Raw genomic sequence first — 19,955 nt, 5'->3', positions numbered from 1 at the left:
TTATTCCTTATTAATATGCACATTTATTTAAATTCCTATCATGTATTCTTGGGTTATTGTGTTCACAAGAATATGTCTACATACAGACAGACACAACCATGATGACATAATGTACCATGGTGGTGGGACATAAAAAGTCGCAAGATAATGGACTGATGTTGATCCATTCTGGCCAGTGATAATTTTTGGAGCAATTTTCAATTTGGTTTTAGCCTTTTAACATTTAAGACAGACAGAAACACAGACAGATTGACTAGATATTAAACCCAGGGGGGAATATTAACTGTGGTATTAGCACACATAATCAATGCTGAGGAGCAGTACACCCTCCTTGTTAAAGCCCAGATATCTCCAGCTAAGCCCAAACACCACAGCTGCCAGTATTGTCAAACAGTGATTTGGAGCCGGTGAGCTGGAACATCAGTGGATTCTTACCTTTTTACATCGTCTTTACGTCTTCACTGGGCCCTTGAAGTTTTTGAACATCTTCGAGTACATGTCTTTCTGTTTGTCCAAGCTGTCTTTATAACATCTGGAAAGTGAGAATGACACCAAATATGTCATACAACAAGGACAGGTAAAAACCAGTATTTTAAGCTTTGATTTTGCCTCCATCCCCTGTAGTGACTATTTTTTAAGTCAAGCCATTGGGCCAGACTCTCCTGACCTTTATGATCATAACTTCACATGGATGCATGCCCATTCTAATCTTATTGAGAATGTCCAAAAAAATCCTCTTACATGGCGACTTTCCTCAGCAGGTTGTTGATGTCGTTGTCAAAGGGCTTCTTTGCTTGAGCAATTACGAGGCAACCCTGAGCGCTCTCATAGTCATGCAGCTCCAGGTAGGCCTGAGAAGGATGATATCAGTCAGAATAATACAATAATCTTTATTTACAGAGCACTTTTCAAAACAGAGTGACCAAAGTGCTTTACAGGATAAATAAAAATGTAAACAATGAAGAAAAAGCCTGGGAAAAAGTGTGTTTTTAAGTGTTTTAAAAGGAGGACAGTGGGTTTGCTAGCACATTGCTGTTTGAATTGACTTAACTGATATGAAATGGGTATAATAAAAATGTTTTGATATCATTTGCAGTGTTTCATTAAACAGAGGAACACAAACTGAAGAAATGCTCCAGGGATTGAAAGTTTGAATACTGCCTCTAGCTCCGTCTGTGCTGTTATCATCCCCGTGTTTTGTTTTTTTTCCTCCCACACAACTTTAAATTTAAAGACTCAGCACTGCACAATTGATTTTTCAAAGAAACAAATCATTTGAACTCAATTTTTAAAATTCTGGTGGTTTGAAGAAAAGCACAGTCTGACCTGTCCACAGCGGAAGAGAGCCTTTGTGTTGTCGGAGTCTATTTCCAAGGCCTTGTTGGCGTATTTGAGGGCTTTGTTGGGGCTTTCCAGGCGGAGCTCGGTGAGGGAGAGGTTCATGTAGACGGGAAGCAGAGCCGTCTTGATCCTCTCTCTCTCCCCGTCATCCTCCGTTTCCCTGTTCTCCAGCAACGTCATCGCCTGTTGGCCGAGAGGAGAGGTCATTCTAAATTACTACTAACAAACAAAACAACAAAAATTTCCCCCGGCTAGAATGTTTTCTAAGTACGGCATCTCAGAGGCAAGTTCATAGTCTTAAAGTAAAATAGTCTAAAAGTAAAATAAAGCAGGAGTAGATGAATTTCCCTTTAGAAATTACTGGGTGTTGTAGGTCTCAAAACTTGATCATGGTTTCGATTGAGCACATTTCAAGTCCTACATGCTGTACCTGTTTGTAGCGATCTTTGGCGTTGTCGTAACGGCTCTGTTTGAAGCAACGGTTGCCAAAGCTGCGCTGTGTGTTGACCACACCGAGCAGCGTGGACAGAGGGACGGTGTTCTGCTCCTCCTGACGACACAGAGGGTGAAAGGCAACGGGAATTAGTCAGCGACACAAACTGAAACCCTCCGAAAGCACTTTGACAATGATCAGGTGTTTAACCCAAAAGCAGACAATTTATACTGAATAGAATTCTCCACTTTTGAAAATGAGTTCATGTTTGTATAGGTTGCCTGTAGCCTTAGGGCATGAATCCACAAGATGAGTTTCCTTGCATCTTACTTGCATCTTTCACCATAAAAAAGATGTTTTATGGTGCATTATCAAATATAGTGAGATGTGCATTATTTTTGCATATATTACAGGGGTCAGAAATAGTACGTTTTCCTGAGTTTCCTATAGCTGAACAACTAAAAAATGAAAATACATAAACAGATGTAAAAATAAATAAAGCTTCTGGCAGTACCATACCATTAGCATGCACTTGCTACTTTCAAGTGAAAGAGGAACGTCTCAAGTAATCTCCTACCCCATGAGCCCGGTAGAACAATAAGGCAGCTTTAGCCTCCCTACCGGACTCATTGCAACAAAGTCGTCCACTTGGCCCGAGTCGAGGAAGTCGAGTACCTGGACCTCGTACAGAACCATGGCAGCAGGGGGAATGAACGGGGGGCAACCCATGTCCCCGTAGGCGTACTGGGGCTGGAAGAGGAAACGAGAGAACTCTCCTTTCCGCATGGTCAGCAGACCCAGCTCCAGACCGGCCAGCGTCACATCTGTGGAGCGTGGACAAAGGAAGGACTAAGAGTATAAAGATGGCAGCTTCCTGGGTTCATGTCAATACTTTTGTTTGTGCATATCCCAGAATACAAACCATCCAAATGTCAACACCTAGATAGACAGACAGACACACAGATAATCCAAAGCGTGATATTCAATATATCAATTAATTAATGGTAATTTGAGAGGCTGTAATTTCTCAATCAGAGAGAAAGTTACTCCTGATGGCCTACAGGAACGACTGACCTCTCCCTAACTTCATCATGCGAGGGTACTTCAGGTTACTGGTGGTGTCGAACGGCTGGTCAGAGTATTCCAGGAAACCAGAGAAATGCACTGTGAAGGAAGACAGAATACACAGAGGTTTTGGTTGAACAACATGATTGACAAGTAACAATTCACTCAGGAGGTTTTAGAATGGAAAATGCTCATATAGATACTTGATACTGAGGCATGTTGGGGTACAGGCGGGCCTTCTCCAGGTTGGATCACCTCCTTCAGGATCCCTCCGTCTCCCAAGACATCCTCCATCTGCTGGCCCAGCCGATCAAAAGGGCTCTGGATAGGTAATAAAAGCCTTACAATGACTCCACGCTGTTTTGACAATCAAGTCAAACTGTGTGAAACTGCATGTAAACTCATAAGCAATAGCCAATGCAAAAGTTATAAAATGTCTCTCCAGTTTTGTAAAAAACTGCCTCATTACGTATTCTCAAAACAAATAGGATCTACAGTATGTCCAAAAGGAATTAAGTTAAGTACTTTTTTTTTTTCTTATTTCACCACTTAAATGTTTAAAGAAATGTGTGTATGGAGAAAACGAAATGTGAAACCAAAGGATTTAATTTAATTAAGATGAAACCTTTTTCCTCTGTCATGTAACTTGATTGGTGGGCCACTGATTTGGCACAGCACCAGAATATTTTCTTTAGGTTAACTGAACCATCCATCTCCCCAAGAAAAAAAAACTGCAGGCTCTTGCAATTTGGAAATTGTGATGACATAATATCTCTCAGCAGCATTCTGTCACTGTGGTATTTAAAATATGAGCTTTCATAAATAATTTACATCTATAATTAATATAACATACATGCTTGAGGAGTCAGCATGACATCTCTCCCTAATTGCGGGGTTGCGTTCAGAGCGTGATTACACAAGGGGGCAATTAATCCTTCATTGGCTTTTATTAAAGTGATTTTTTTTTCAGTTGTTTATTGCATCCCAAGATAAACAGCGGAATAACCCATCTACATATCAAATATGTATTTAGAATGTACTTCATATTTAAAACACATGGTGGCACCAGAGCAATTTGTAAAGCTAAGCAGCTTTAATAAGCCTATTAACTCTGGTTACTTTTATTTAAGTATGATGATAAATGTTAAAATAAGGTTCAGAGAGAATATCAGATAAACAGCTGAATTCTCTGATATAACTTCAATTTACAGACAAATTTAGGATAGTGTTCCGGTTATCATCCACAACCATTACTAATCATTCTTTCAAAATGTGTAAGCCATTTATGTGTGCATACTCTTACAGATCAAATGCTTTTTATGCCTTCAAACATATTTCTGAGTAATTCAACCATTGCTAAAACCCCACCCCCCCAAAGAACTATCTGCAGTCTGATTAGGATTTTATTTCAGTAGCTAATGAAATACAGTTGCCATTCTTCAACATTGCTATAATCCCATTACATCTAACTTTAGTCTCCTACTCCTCATCCTTGTTTGAGACATTTAGTGGACTGACTTGCATTAGCCAAGATCAGAAACCAACTGCTAGACTATAGAATACAACCTAAATCAAATTGTACTTTAGTTCATCTTTATGAAATCAATCAATCTAGCACATGTGTATGTCAACCTTAGGCTGAGTTCATGTCTGGGCACATGCAAGGCCCCTGCTGACACAAATCTAATTTGATTAATTTAAAAGGGGAATGTCACCCATTATAAGAATTCACATGTTATTTCGGTGCCCCAGGACAGTTCCAATGTTTGTGAATTTTTGCATCACTCTTTCCTAAAGCTAGAAATCAGAGAACCATTGAATTTGTGACGTAACTGGGATGTAAAATGAGGGGGTGCTCCATAGACAGTGTTTATGTTCTAGCATTGCCAGTAGGTATGAACTAGAATTTAAACCTGATTTGGGCTAAAGAACTCACACAAAAATGTTATGGGTCAAAAAAAGTCGTGCTCCATTCATTGTCTTTGGAGCAGTGTCAGATTTTACATCCCAGTGACATCACAGATTCATACATACATTCATACATCCATGGTTATTATCCAGTTTCTAGCTTTAGGAAAGAGTGGTGCCTGTTCACAAGTATTGACTGAACGGTCCTGGGACACAGGAATAGGTCAATGTGAATTCTTAAAATGGGTGGCAGTTCCCTTTAATTTACAAGCTAACCTGTAATGTAATGAGGTACAAGTGCAACATTTCATAACAATTATTTGAGGCTGCAACAGAAAGATAAAAGGCAGAGATTGTTGCTTGTCTAAAAGTTTTATGTAGCTGGCGTCACTCCACTTAAAGGTATTTAACGTTAGCTAGCACCGACATACACATTTCCTTGCGAACATTTAGCCGGGGCTAACGTTAATTAGCTAGCTTGTTAGTGTAAAATTACCTGAGTGCTGGTCCTCAGGCGTTCTTCAGCGTCTAACATCAGTCTGATTCTGGATATCATTCCGTTTCTCGACATCTAGCCGTTAGATAACTTGTGGATAATGTTACGGTTCTCTGTTACAGTGGGGATAAGCAGTTGCCAACTTTGTTTTGTCGCTTGGTTGGGGGCAAGATAGTAGTCAATTGAACATCAGGTGACCCAAAGGTAGCTTGTCACTACCCGATCTGAGTCACTACCCGATCTGAGTCGCGCATGCGCCTATGATATAATTCTGAATTAGATGAGGCTTGTCTTGCCCCATGGGCCAAATTACGTTAAAAAATACATTCATTAGTTGGATGTTGAAGGGTATAGTCCAGAGCTATCATCTCTGTCGATCCTTAAGAAACTTCTTAAGCTTTATTTTTACATTTGGAAAGACATGTACACTGTTTATTGCCCATTTTGGTCTTGGCCTTGACTTAAACTCAACTGGACCTGGTCTTGGAATTGACTTGGACTCCATTAAGGTGGTCTTGACTACAGCTAAATTTGAATGCCCTGTTCTTTTCCACAGCTGGAGGTCCCATCACTGACATCCTGCAGCAGGCCCTCCTGCCTGTGGTCAGCCACTCCAACTGCACCGAGCCTGACTGGTGGGACAGCCTGGTCACCAAGAACATGAGCTGCAATGTGAGTCACATTAATTTCCCACAACCCCTAAATTTTATTCTACAGTCTCATGTAATATAGAAATGGAGTTTCTGTGAAAATATACCAGCCTTACAGTTTAGAATAGTTTTACACAGTGCCATAATGATTATTATATATGTACAATTTCTAAATGTTTTCGCCATCCTTTGCCTGAACATCACGTCTGGCTCTGTTACCCCTCAGGGAGACTCTGGTGGCCCCCTGAACTGCCAGAACCCTGACGGCTCCTGGGACGTCCACGGTCAACAGGAATTGAAGTCAGACTTGCAGCATAATACCAAAGCATTAGAAGTTGCCATGTAGACAATGTGAGAGTGTTTATCCATCTACTTGGGCTGTGTAATCCTGCAATGTTGACCAAAATGTTACACAATGTTAGGGCAATGTAGGCTACACTCCCAGTACCAACCAACTAACCAAGTGAAAACACAGGATTAACATCTATTCAAGTGTTGCCTTGCAAAAAGACATTCCTGTGTGATTAAATAAAAAATGTAAAGGCAACTTATTGATCGATCTTGATCATCATATTTGCCCAGACATGTATTTTCCCTGGTCATCTCTGCCTGAACAGCTGAACCAAAACAGAATCTGTCATAAAGAGCTGAATTCTACTCCCAGTGACTCAATAAGTCCATTCCGTCTCCCACAGAAACTTTCTCCCTGAACACCCTCAGTTAATTTCAGCCACCAGTATAAACTGTGTTTGAATGCTTTTACCTCTGTTCTGTAGTTGTGAGTTTGGTAGTTGGTTTTATTGTGTTGTTGTTTCTGCACTGTTGATTTGTCATCCATAACAAAACATCCATGGACTGGATTGAAGGAGAAAGGGTCATCTATAGACCCATCAAGGTATGTGAGCATTGTTTATTGCAGTTAAATTGTAAAGATTTTGAGCTGATGTATGTATGTAGCATAAGAGGCTTTTGAGTGACATTATCTAATTTCCTTCAAAGGTATTGTTCAATGTACCGGTGTACAGAGAGACTGTACAGCTCTGCTGGGAGTGGAAGTACTATGAAATACAAGTAAGAACCACTTTTGTTTCAGGCCCACACAATATAAAACACCTGACGAATTCTGGTCAAGTGTCTCCTATGATTATACATGAGAACATCTGATGTTTTCTATTGTCTTGTAGAAAAAAATGATGGTGCAGTTTTTGAGGCTTCAGCAACAAAAGCAGGTCCCATCTGAGCTGACAGCTGAGGACATGACTGACTGGCTGGTGGAGCAGGGCAAGAAATCTCTCAGGGAGCGGTGAGACTTACTGAGACATACAGACAGTCCACCACTCAATCTATCATCAACTCTGCTAATGTTAAAGGAATAGTTCATAGGAATAGTCATTATCTACTCACCCCCATGCCAGTAGAAAATCAGTTTAATGTTTGATGTCCACTTTAGTCTCTGTTCTGTATGTATTCTGCACAGTGTAATACATGCAGCATTTATAGGTAAAAATGGCACATTTTACATTATTATTATTATGACATCAAACATTAATATGGGTGCTCACTTATTGAATTTGACAATTAAATACAAAGTAATTGCTTTAAAACAGTATTTCTATTTTAAAATCTCTCGCTTTTATTTGGAAGGCTAAACGGCCAAACCAGAAGTCTTGTTTCTGGTAGTTCGAGCTAGTCTTCCCTATCGAGGCCGGGGTGCGCGCAAACGTGACGTTTTTTTAAATCAACAGCTAGAGTGGCGATTTCAGCTAAATGAAGGTGTAAATGTCGGTCTTTTCAAGTGACTTTGGGATCTTTTGGCTTCAAGACACTTGGATTATGCTGCATGGAGCCATTTTATGGTTATTTTCCGTTACTTTTTGAACTCTGTCTGTCTGTCCATCTGTTGTATGGACTAACAAACTTCACCCAATTTTCTACTGGCATGGGGGTGAGTAGATAATGACTGAATTTTCATTTTTGGGTTAACTATTTCTTTAAGCTAGTCTGTTACTAATGAGAAGAAAATAGAGCAACAGTTAAGAGAATCTTCTGTTTTCTTTCCATTTGAAGATTGTGGAGGTTTAACCTCGAGAGTTTTGATGAAAGTGTCCAGCCTCTCCTCACGCTGGTAAGACCAAGATTATGAAAAGACTCAGTTTGTAGACTCAGAGTAAATTATCTCATAACACTAGATTGATCCTGTAAATATGTAAAATCTTAATGGTGCATCGCATTTCTTGTTTCAGATGTGGGAGGTGAACATCAGCATGAAAATGATGGTTATTGAGTTTTTAGCCCGAATCGTGCTCAACTCACCTGAAGCCAACAGTCCTTGTTTTCAGTAAGTCACATTTATGAGATAAGATGAAACTTGAATGATTCTCGTGGGGAAATTGTGTCTTTTCAGAAAATATGTCTATGTCGACTCTCATCGACAGAGACCCTCAGATCATCCGTCTGGCTGACAAAGCCATCAGGAGCCTGATGGAGAAGCAGCAGCCCAGCTCCAGCCTCCTCGGCCCCCAGGAAGTGGTGATGCTGGTTGTGCCCAAAGTGCTGCAGGGCTTCTGGATTAATCCGGCGATCCTCTTGTCCGTACCCCCGCTGCAGCTCAGCGACCTGGCCGTCGGACTCACCAAGGCCATTGAGGATAAGCTCTCTGCCTCTCTGACCTCCATGGACCGTCAGGCCACCTTCTCCCGCTCCATCCGGGATGAGAAGGTCCTTTCTATCCAGAACAAGGTCAGAGAGAAGTACACTCCAGACGTCCTGCTGGAGAAGCTGAAGCGCTTTAGGCCAGAGCTGCTGACCAGGATCGTTGACGTCACAGTGGGGGAAATCTGCGTGATGTTCGAGCCACAGAAACACATGGAAATGTCTGAAGTGCTGACCACCAAAGAGGTAAGAAGACCTGCGCAGATGTATGATCGAGTAGCTGGATAAGATACTGTATAGTAAAAAAGAAAAAAATATATTTTCTAAAATTCAAACGGCTTCTCTCCCTCTTTAGGTGGAACTAGATGATTCCACCCAGCCAGCTGTAGTGGATAGAGCCGTGAACACTCCCCTTGATGGAGATTTGAGCGAAGAGCCCAGCCTGGAAGAGGACACAACACCAAGCCCAGAAATGGACTCTGCTGTTGATTCAGCTGCTCTGGTTCCTCTGAGCCTCCCAACTGAAGCTCCTGTGGTTTCTCTGACTCTCCCTACAGAAGCTCCTCTGGTTCCTCTGTGCCTCCCTACTGAAGCTCCTGTGGTTCCTCTGAGCTTCCCTACTGAAGCTCCTCTGGTTCCTCTGAGCCTCCCTACTGAAGCTCCTGTGGTTCCTCTGAGCTTCCCTACTGAAGCTCCTCTGGTTCCTCTGAGCTTCCCTACTGAAGCTCCTCTGGTTCCTCTGAGCCTCGCTACTGAAGCTCCTCTGGTTCCTCTGCGCCTCGCTACTGAAGCTCCTGTGGTTCCTCTGACCCTCGCTACTGAAGCTCCTCTGGTTCCTCTGATCCTCGCTACTGAAGCTCCTGTGGTTCCTCTGAGTCTCCCTACTGAAGCCCCTGTGGTTCCTCTGAGCCTCCCTACTGAAGCTCCTGTGGTTCCTCTGAGTCTCCCTACTGAAGCCCCTGTGGTTCCTCTGAACCTCACTACTGAAGCTCCTCTGGTTCCTCTGAGCCTCCCAACTGAAGCTCCTGTGGTTCCTCTGAGTCTCCCTACTGAAGCCCCTGTGGTTCCTCTGAACCTCACTACTGAAGCTCCTGTGGTTCCTCTGAGCCTCCCTACTGAAGCTCCTCTGGTTCCTCTGAGCCTCCCTACTGAAGCTCCTCTGGTTCCTCTGACCGTCCCTACTGAAGCTCCTGCCATTACTCCAGTCCAGGAAGGCTTGACCAGCAGCCTTGTTGGCACTGAGGAGAAGGAGGAGGTGCAACAATCCTCTGACACCACATCAGGTAGGAGTTCTTCATCAGGTCCACTCACACTGTAGCTCATGTCTACTTCCATCAAGATGAACTGAGGCATTGATTGTCCTCTTTTATTTTTCAGAGATCAAAAAGACCAAGAAGAAGCAGAACAGAGTCTGCCGCTTCTTCCGTCGGCTGTTCCAAACACTGAGGAAAACAGCCGAGGAAACAGAGAGGGACTGAAATCCCACTGCAAAAAATAAATTCAGTGTTGCATTGCAATCAGTCCATGTCAGTCAATTTCTTTTTCATTTAGTGTGAATTGATGCATTGTAAAATTCAGAAATTATCATACAGGAATTGCATGATACATATACATATACAGTCAACTCCAGAATTATTGTCACCCTTCATGAAAATGAGCAGAATTTATTGTATAAAATAAATAAAATTATTTTTATTTTTTTTTTGATCTCAGAATCCAGAAGCTGTATTGCTTTCATCATTTCCTGTTTCACTGGGGTCAAAATATGAGGTTGCACACATGTAAAATCCATTTGTCATCCATCACATTGTGGAAAATCAAAGAGCTTTCAACTCAGAGGAGACAGATAGTAAAATACCACTAAGCACAGTCAGGGCAATAATCAAAAAGTTTTAGAAATCTAGAACAGTTGCAAATTCACTAGGAAGAAGACGCATGTGCATATTGTCCCCATGAACAGGGAGGAAGATGGTGAGGGAGGCAAAGAGGAACCCAAGGATCACAGTTTCACAACTGCACAGTTGAGTGGACGCTGAGGTTATCAAGTGTCAAAATCAACAGTTAGACGCCTCCTCCATGTCAACAAGCTCTTTGGAAGGGTTGCAGAAAAGAAGCCCTTACTGAGTGCAACCCATAAACTGAAGCACCTGAACTTTGCCAAGCATCACTGGAACTACAATTGAAATTGTGTGTTGTGGTCAGATGAGACCAAAATGGAACTTTTTGGCCATGCACACCATCGGCATGTTTGGCGACAAAAGACAACTGCATACAAGGAAAAGCACCGGATGCCCACGGTGAAATATGGTGGGGGATCTTTGATGCTTTGGGGCTGTTTTACTGCTAGTGGTCCGGATCTTGTTAAGATCGATGGCATAATGAATTCCACTAAGTATCAGGATATTTTAGCCAAAAACCAGATTGCCTCTGGAGGTTGAGACTTGGCTGTGGAAGGACCTTTCAACCAGACAACGACCCCAAACATACGTCAAAATCACCACAGAAATGGTTGCGGGAACCCAAAATCGATGTTTTTCAATGGCCAGCTTGTCTCCAGAACCCTAATGAAAATGTGCGGCCTGAATTGAAGAGGGCAGCCCACAAGCGCAAACCTAAGAATATCAAGGATCTTGAAATGTTCTGCATGGAGGCACGGTCCCTCCCAAAGTGTTCTCCAACCTTGTCAGACATTACAGTAAGAGGCTATTGTACTAAACCATAAAACATTTTGTGTTTGAAGAACGTATTGTGTTAAAATAAGTGTACGACTCTCCCATATGTTTGAGCCCAAAATATGACTCATTGCATGTGTTGCATGCGACCGACCGACCGACCGACCGACCGACCGACCGAAACTTTAATCCGATTGACTCCAGATTTAAGTTGTTATAGTTGTTGTGTTCTAGTGGTTAAAAGTTTTATTTTGGAGTGGAAAATGCAGAAATCGGACATGTAATGACCCAGAAGCGGTATATTTGTTTACAAATATCCCTAGTTAACTGTTAATAATGAGGGTCGAAGACAGATGTTGGGCCAAGCAAAATTACCCAAAATTGACATCTATAGTAGGAATCATAGGTGGGAATGCCTGCTAAACATAGCTAGAGTTAGCAAACAATTTCCCTACAATTAGCTGTTAGCAGTTAGCTGAGTGTAGCTGAAGTGCTGGGAGCTGTTGGCAGCTGTCGAGATTCTGTGGGGAAGTGAACTGCTCCTCTTCTCTCCCGCGGTGTCAGGTCCTTATCCAGGTGCTGATTATATATTAAAGTAATATTTCAACTTTTTTCTCAAAATTACCACTTTATTCTCGTAATATTATGACTTTTTTAACGTCATTTGGCCCATGGGGCAAGACCAGCCTCAGAGCCAGGAAAAATAATCGATTATAGTAGGGATTATCCAATCAGCAAATAGATCCTGCCCCATTCACTTTGATTGACAGACGGCTCAGACATTATGAAAAGTGACATTATGAAATGAAAAGTGTTATTATGATATAAAAAGAGGAGCAATGAAAAAAGAAAAAGGGAAATAAAAGAACCACTTTGAAAAATGTAATTCTGAATATCATCATGTAATTGAAAATAAAAGCCATTTGAAAAATAAAAAAAGTTTTTATGAAATAAAAATACAATTAAATATAGTCATGTTATTATGAAAACAATAATTATGAAATTATATTATTTAATATTTTTTAAATTAAAGGAAAACAATCAATCAATTATTAATTTATTTATGTATTTATTTATGTAATTATTTCACTGACACATATTTATTTATTTAATTGTGACTATTTTGGTCCTCCATAAGGCATGAGTTACCATCAATTGTTATTATACATCATAAATTAGGAAACTAAATAAAATGTCTCCTTAAAAGAAAGGAAGCAACCATTCCAATCAAACCACTCATATGGAGCTTCAAAACAGTGCATAAACTTCAGTACACTAGCACTATATGCCCAAATAAGTTCATTTAGTCCTCTGTCTCAAGTCTTGGAGCTTATTGGTGGAAAAAGAGAGTTAAAAATGTATTTGTCTCAGAGGGCTTACATCCATAACACCAAGGTTAAAAATTATAAATGGCTCCGCTTTCATAAAATAATTTGTAAGATTATTTTTCCTCAGGCTTTGGATCTGCTTTGCCAACTATTTCACTGTTGGCTGTTCAAAGAAAATGTCTGAGGGGAATGAATGGCTGTTTCCTTATTATCTTTGAGCTTTTTTGGGCCTGCATGTCGAATCACACATTAATAAAGTTTTTGACATCAACAGGTTTTAATCAGAGAACAAACACCTTCTACTTTCAACAGTTTTTTAGGCTACTGACAGGGCAGTCACACACACACACACACACACACACACTCACAAAGACAAAAAACAATGACATTTTACAGCAAGTATTTAATGTATAATCCAACAGCTTTTTTACAACAATCTAAACTGTAGCTATGAAATATTTAACCTGAGGCTGCCTTACTCATGAAAATCTGATTTTTAAGTCTTTGTGCTACAGATCTGATTCTCTGATAGCTACGTAAACAGGAAAAAAATAGAATTTATGTGTTTTCTCCTCATTTAGACAGGCATGAGAAGATCAGATCTGGGCCCCAGTGGATTTGGATCTGTGTTTAATCATGCAAAAACAAATCTAATTTTCTGACCACATGTGGCACAGATCTGATCCTTTCACTGCTGTCTGAACAGTCAGAATCAGATATTTTCTGTGTCAGACACTCACAAATCCAGTCGGTGCCACATATAGAGCAGAACATGCACAGTCTTGCCAAACTACTGGATAAGATCAGAAGATTGGATTTTGCCAGCTGGCCTGCTGGTGTAAATGCAGCCAAAGAGTTCAAAAGATTCCATGTGGTTTTCCCCTATTTAGATGGACTTGTTAAGGTCAAATCTGAGCCACAAAGAGTTGAAAGAGTCAAAGATATATTGTGGCTATGTAAATCCAGCCTGTGTTAATTTACAGAGCTAAAACTATTATTACCTCCGCCAAAGAGGTTATGTTTTCGGTGCCGTTTGTTTGTTTGTCTGTTAGCAGGATTACGGAAAAACTACTGGCCCGATTTTCATGAAACTTCGTGAAAGGGTGTAGCATGGGCCAAGGAAGAACCCATTAAATTTTGGAGCGGATCCGGATCCGACTCACGAACAAGTAATAATAGCACGAACCTTGGCGGAGGTCTGCGCTCTCCGAGTGCCCTTCTAGTTTAGTCTATTACATTTAGCTTATGTAAGGTGTAAAAAACAGAATACAAAACAATATCTTTAACTGTACAGAATATGGTTGAAAAAAACAACATACAAGATCTGGTTTAAAAAGAGTTTCCTACTGCTAAGACCATCTTGGATCCAAAAAGGTTATTTGTTAGTCAATAGAAAAGGGGTTTCCACTGTTAGCCAATAGACAAAGTTCTACCATTATTTATTAGTGAATAGACAAAGTAGCTGCCTTGTTATTTTATAGAAAAAAAGTGTCCCATAAACGTACCCGTATTAACCAGTGGATAAGGTGAACTTAGCAGTAAGATGCTTTGGAAAACCCAACTCACAGGAGTGCATCAAGAAGTGAGATTAACCAGTTAGCCAGGGAAAATAGCAGCGAAAAGTAATTGTTTGTTTTTTACAGTTTTGGATAAATTGTCAAATCAAACGTGAAAAATGGTAATTAAAGATTGAGGAGATGAGGTAAATGTCAATAGTTTTGTATGTTAGCTGGCTAGCTGTTTAATCCTACATGTTTAGTCCTATACCACCCCCCCACCCCAGCAACGCCCCGCTCCCCCTTCATCAGAAGTTCTGCAGTTCGGCTGGATAGACAAAGTTGTTTCTAAAGAGTTTATAGGCCAGGAGCTGTCCTCCAAATATCATCATCACCAAGCCTGAACCTAGGGAGAGAAGGATCAAATAAATGAGAGAGAGATAGAGAGCGAGAGAGAGAGAAGGAGAAATTAAAGGAGAGTTTGTAGGCCAGCAGCCGTGACCCCAAATATCATTCTCACTAAGCCTGAATCTGAGGGAGAGACAGGGGAGCGGGGAGACAGGGAACTACATAAATCAGTAAATATTGATGATAGAAAGATGTACAGAAGGACAGAAGTAAAATCTTAGCCAGAGAGACAGGCTCACAGACAGATAGAGAAGGAGAAATAGAGAAGGAGTGTTCTGCCGATGGGAGCGCGGGCAGATAAAGAGACAGATGGATGGATGAACTAACAGAAAGTCAAACTCTTACCCAGAGCGATCCACCAGTGCTCAGCAGAGGGGAAGTCTGACATCACTGTGGAAACAGAACAGGAGACAGTGTGCAAAACATAAGAACCACCTGTACTTTCCATGGAGGAGATGAATCCAAGTGGAAGTTGCATATGATTAATATTATTTCCACCTCTAAAATCCACTTTAATCAGGAAGGAGAGGTCTAGATGAAGCAAATCACACAGGTTAAGGGAGGATTTTTCGGCTTTGAGACTGACAGATGGTGCAAAAGGGGTGTGACTCAATATTAGGAGAGTGGTCCTAATATTTTGAGCAGTCAGTGTAGCGCTTGTTTTTGTAAAATATGTTTCAAATTTGTTCGAAGGCCTATTGGAAATGAATGTTGGTAATAAATTCAAAAAAATTCCAATAATTAAATGACTAGACATACAGATAGATATAGATATACAGTTTGTCTGCATGTATGTGTGTGTGTACAGAGTGAGAAAGTGTGTGTGTGTGTGTGTGTGTGTGTGTGTGTGCATGTGTATACATCTTTGAACTAGGGCCATTAGCCTATATCCAGGCCGCCAATCCTATCAGCTGTTCTGATCCACTTAGTGTGTGTGTATGTCACTGTCAGTGTGTTTGTGTGTGTGTTTGTGTATACATGTACACTGCCCATCCTACATTTAGCATTAGCATTTAGCAAACAGTCTGCATGCCACAGTGGAGTGCAGCACATATACATGTCGACCCCTGGATAAAACGGAGTGTGCAGTGTGTGTGCAGGTGTGTGTGTGTGTGTGTGTGTGTGTGTGTCTTACCTGCTACAGTCATTGCTATATGCAGCAGTGTGACAGTAATGGCGTAGTCCCACACCCACTCCTCCACAATCCAGGCGAATATCAGGCCTCCCAAAACATAGGTCACTTCTGTGGAAATTACACTGACTGGGGAGAGAGAGAGAAGGAGAGAGAGAAGGAGAGACAGAGAGCAGAGAGAGCAGAAAGCGACAGAGACAAATTTAGAGATCAGGCAGCCAATATCAATAATGACGTTTTCCTTTGCAGACTGTTATCTGTTATCTCTTATCCTGGGCGAGTGACAAGCTGGAGGATTTTCCTCATCTTTCTGTCCATGCGGGGACAGCTGATCCTCATAAGTCTAGAAACACAAACACCCACACAGATCATTTCTTATTCCTTATCCCTCATTACACATTAGTCACGAGTTCCCTTCCTAGAACATTATGAAGCCAGCTATGTCATTTTTGGCTCTGCGTAGCACAATGAGTTGCACATCTAGCAACCACAGACAGGCAGACAGGCAGACAGACAGACAGACAGACAGACAGACAGACAGACAGACAGACAGGCAGGCAGGCAGACAGACAGACAGACAGACAGACAGACAGACAGGCAGGCAGAGATGAATATACAGGCAGACAGAATCAATCAATCAGCAGGCACTGCTCACCCAGATATTTGGGGTTCTGCCATGACGGTTGTGTTGTGTAGTCAAATGGAGCCAACAAGCTGTCAATCTCATGAACCCTAGAAACACACGCACACACACACACACACACACACACACACACAAAACAGAGGAGAACAGAGAAGTAGGCAAAATCATTTCGGTACAGAGGTACACTTATTAACAATAACAATACAATTCCGTATTAATTCTAATTGAGTAGATGTAGTAATCTTGTCTGACATTGATTTTACATTATGAGCAACATCTCAAGGCATATCTGATTTCATGCAACGGCAGCCCAGGGGGCCTCAGTATGTGTGTGTGTGTGTGTGCGTGTGTGTGTGTGCGTGTGGGCGTGCATGCGTGTGTACCTGAGCAGTCCAATGCAGAGACTGACCGCGATGTAATAGACAGAGTAGAAGGACACCATACACATCAACAGATTCTGGAGGACGACCTGAGGAGAAAAAAGGAGAGGACAAGAGAGGAGGGGAAGAGGAAACAGGAGAGGAGGGGACATGAAAATTACACCTGCCAGCCGATACTGTCAACATACCAACACCACAGAATAGGCAGTGAGCCTGCAAGTATGATGGATGGGTTTAATTTCCCATAAAATAGCATAAGTCATTTGTAGGATCCTTTTATCCCAAGCACCTTACAATACCATGAATGGATCTTCTCAGCCTGGCAGTGTAAGCATCAACCTACACAGGTTATACTTGCTTGGGCAGACCTCTTGATATAAGCAAGCCTCTTTGTCTTTTCAAAAGCAGCAGTTTTCCTAATAAAATTGAATAGACATTTGTAGCTCAATAAACAGAATGCAGGGTATGAAAGACCGCTTCTCTTTCCTTCTTGTACCTTTTCCTTCTTGTACCTTCTCTTCTCTTCCCTGGCAGAGAAATGGGAGTTCCTGATGCAATTTCAACTGTTTGGACTGGGAACCACCAGAGAGCTCTTGATATGATATTATGATAGTACTTGAGCCATGATGCAATAATCTTTGATTCTTTATGTTTTGTAATAAACTAAATATTGTGATTGTATACTGTAACATATTGCTCATTTTTCTTTCCTTTGACTGCAGTAAAAGCTGAAATGATATCCATTAAGGTGATACCAAAATCAATTATTCTCATGAGTAAAGACTCAAAAATCAATGAGCAGATGAAATTCAATGCCTTTCAGATTTTGAAGCTGTCTATTATTGACCATCTGCTGAAGTCTCCTTCAAACAAAAGAGGCACTGCAATAACAGATGTGAGATGATGAGGCTATCAGTACAAAGCTAAACATAAATATTCAAGTTGGTGACTTAGATTTGTGTGCTGACTAAAAAGTTCCTTTCTGGGGACATTTACTGGAATGAGGTCATCCTTATTTGATGTCCTGAGTGTGTCCCAAAACTAAAGAAAATCCCTGCTCCTTTCCTCCACTTCCTCCACTTTTCCTTCATGACCCAGAAACTAATGCTCATGCCATCATGTTGCCTGCTATCCTAATAGTGGAGTAGATGAAAGTAGATGTTTCCCCAAGTCTCCTTACATGAGAAACCACATGGAATCAATTTTTTCCCTGATCAGACGACCATGAGACGTGGGCGTCTCTGAAAGCGGAAAAGCGGCTGAGCTCACGCTAATACCCTCAGAGACAGCTAAACACCTTAGATAGCTTCCTGGTTTGTTTGCCTTCTCCAGACTAGACTGTGCTTAAGCTAAATATGTTCTAGAAGCCACACATAGCACAGAAACGTTGCGTCTTTAAATGCAACCCTTTATATTGGCTATCGTCTCCCACATCATGTACAAAATGTTTCACAGACCTGGGCCCAGGATTGCCTGACAACTCCCTCAGTCAAAACGTAATAAAACATAAAATATGGGAGCTATCATCCATTGACTTGGCATCTTTTTCTACTTTTTCTGAAAGTCTACTCTCTTGTAGTGTCCTAGGTGGCTCAGTGGGTTAGGATGCCATGAATACCATGAATATGATATACTCTTGACGTTGTGAGCTCTTTGCTGTCTCTCTCCAACTCTGTACTATCAATAAAGCTGACCTGAAACTGTCATTTAATAAACAAAAACTAGTATACTTGCTTATGAGTGCCATATTAGAAGCCTGTATGCATGCATTTCATCTGGTAAACACCTTACAGCTGTAGCTCCGCAGCAGCGAGCCTCCATAAGCTCAGAGACAATCCTTTACAGAACCTTATTGTCTATTCTAGCACATTTGTCTACTTGCTACAGCGTCCTTACCCAGGTATCACTGGGTGTGGTCTTGAGGGAGAAGGGTCCATGGCGTTTTATAAGCGTGAATCCAAAACAACGACAACAGTAGTCCAACAACATGAATGGCTGCTGGTCTAAATGAGAGAATGTATGTGTGTGTGTGTGTGTGTGTGTTGGGGGGAGGGCCAGGATTAGAGGGAATGGGATTACTACTAACAAGACTGAGTAAATCCCCAAGGGGATAAATATGCAGGTGAACGGTATAATACGCACAGGCGTGCACACACACACACACACACACACACACACACACATACATACAGTACACACGCACGTGCACAGAGAGAGAGAGAGAGAGAGAGAGAGAGAGAGAGAAGTTGTGGAAGGCTAGGCAGCTAGGAAGTTAAGGTTTTAGTACTTAATACTTCGTCAAAGTGAACACACATAGACACACACACACATGCACGCACACATACACACACACACACACACACACACACACACACTGAAGTGTTACAGTTCTGTCAGGACTTGTAATGGAGCCAAATCTTCCTCCCTCCTTCCCATCCTCCTCTCTTCCTACTCACCTCCAGCTCTTCTTCCTTTCCTTCCCTCCTTCCTCCATCCCTCCCTTACTTACTTCTATTCTTCAGTCCTTCTTTCTTTCCTCACTTCATCCCTTGCTTTCTTCCCTCCTTCCTTCTTCTCCGCTTCCCTCCCTCTGTCCTTCCTCCCTCCCTTTTTCCTTCTTTCTGTCCTGTTTTTAGTTCTGCTCTTCATTATTTCCTCCTGCCTTCACCCATTCTTCCTTCATTTTGTCCTTCCTTCCATTCTTCCTTCCTTCTCAAAATAAACACATTCATAAACAAAGACCAAAGCATAAGAACAAAACATGGGCTTGAATGCATTTTTCACAATGAAACTGATTGACTGAGCTCCTTTTACAAACAATGACAGTCTATAATGGCTAAACACAACCTTTACATGTATTTTGAGGGTGTAAAAAGTTTGACTACGCTTGTATTGTTTTCAGATATTGTAGTAATTACCTCTATTTTGAGTTGTGGCATAGGAAAAAGTCGAAAAACCTTGTTTCCCTCCTGTAAACCCGACTTTTGAGAAATCTGAGACATAACTGATTCCAGTCACTGCTGTCAGTTCCTGATGTGAACACTAGGTGGCAACATAACCACATAATACACCATACTGTATATCTACCATATATCTGTAGTATCTACCAATAAAGAACCAATAAAGACGTGTGGTGATTAGAGGTGATTAGAGAGTCACAGCAGCCACAGGACTGAAAGCAGTAGATAAGGCACTTCCTGGTGTGTCATGGTCATTTAGATGTTGCCATGGATTTTTACAATGTTGTCACAATGCGTCTTGTTCCATGTCTTGTTTCATTTAGACATTCTGAATGAAAACAGGACTGAGGGGGAGAATCATGTGGGTGAGAAAGAGCTTAAGGGTTTTTCT

General features: G+C 41.4%; 2 protein-coding genes across 2 annotated transcripts; both read right to left on the bottom strand.

Annotated features, from left to right (window-relative positions):
* Positions 1-450: 450 nt before the first annotated feature.
* Positions 451-5,318, bottom strand: fkbp6 (FKBP prolyl isomerase 6). The gene is made up of 8 exons (XM_071901794.2): positions 5,244-5,318; positions 3,043-3,160; positions 2,849-2,938; positions 2,396-2,598; positions 1,772-1,891; positions 1,327-1,524; positions 742-851; positions 451-532 (listed from the first exon to the last, which is right to left on the bottom strand). Exons 1-8 carry the CDS (start codon positions 5,316-5,318, stop codon positions 451-453), a joined length of 996 nt encoding a protein of 331 aa, XP_071757895.2.
* Positions 5,319-14,349: 9,031 nt separating this feature from the next.
* On the bottom strand, positions 14,350-18,593 carry tmem244 (transmembrane protein 244). The gene is made up of 6 exons (XM_071899945.1): positions 18,501-18,593; positions 16,608-16,693; positions 16,237-16,313; positions 15,585-15,710; positions 14,795-14,839; positions 14,350-14,447 (listed from the first exon to the last, which is right to left on the bottom strand). The coding sequence occupies exons 1-6, from the start codon at positions 18,591-18,593 to the stop codon at positions 14,350-14,352; spliced, it is 525 nt and encodes a 174-aa protein (XP_071756046.1).
* Between the last annotated feature and the right edge of the window lie 1,362 nt (positions 18,594-19,955).

The sequence above is a fragment of the Centroberyx gerrardi genome, chromosome 18 (assembly GCF_048128805.1).
Source record: "Centroberyx gerrardi isolate f3 chromosome 18, fCenGer3.hap1.cur.20231027, whole genome shotgun sequence".
NCBI classification, from domain to species: Eukaryota; Metazoa; Chordata; class Actinopteri; order Beryciformes; family Berycidae; genus Centroberyx; species Centroberyx gerrardi.
The sequence above is the reverse complement of the archived record's forward strand: the minus strand, read 5'-3'. Positions and strand labels throughout refer to the sequence as shown.

Coding starts and splice junctions, on each gene's coding strand:
- fkbp6 (XM_071901794.2), bottom strand. CDS start 5,318: ATGTCGAGAAACGGAATGATATCCAGAATCAGACTGATGTTAGACGCT. Junction 2,939..3,042: donor CCAACATGCCTCAGTATCAA/GTATCTATATGA, acceptor CTTCCTTCACAG/TGCATTTCTCTGGTTTCCTG. Junction 1,892..2,395: donor ACTTTGTTGCAATGAGTCCG/GTAGGGAGGCTA, acceptor CTGTGTCGTCAG/GAGGAGCAGAACACCGTCCC.
- tmem244 (XM_071899945.1), bottom strand. CDS start 18,593: ATGTTGTTGGACTACTGTTGTCGTTGTTTTGGATTCACGCTTATAAAA. Junction 16,314..16,607: donor CTCTGCATTGGACTGCTCAG/GTACACACGCAT, acceptor GTGTGTTTCTAG/GGTTCATGAGATTGACAGCT. Junction 14,840..15,584: donor TATAGCAATGACTGTAGCAG/GTAAGACACACA, acceptor CTGTTTCCACAG/TGATGTCAGACTTCCCCTCT.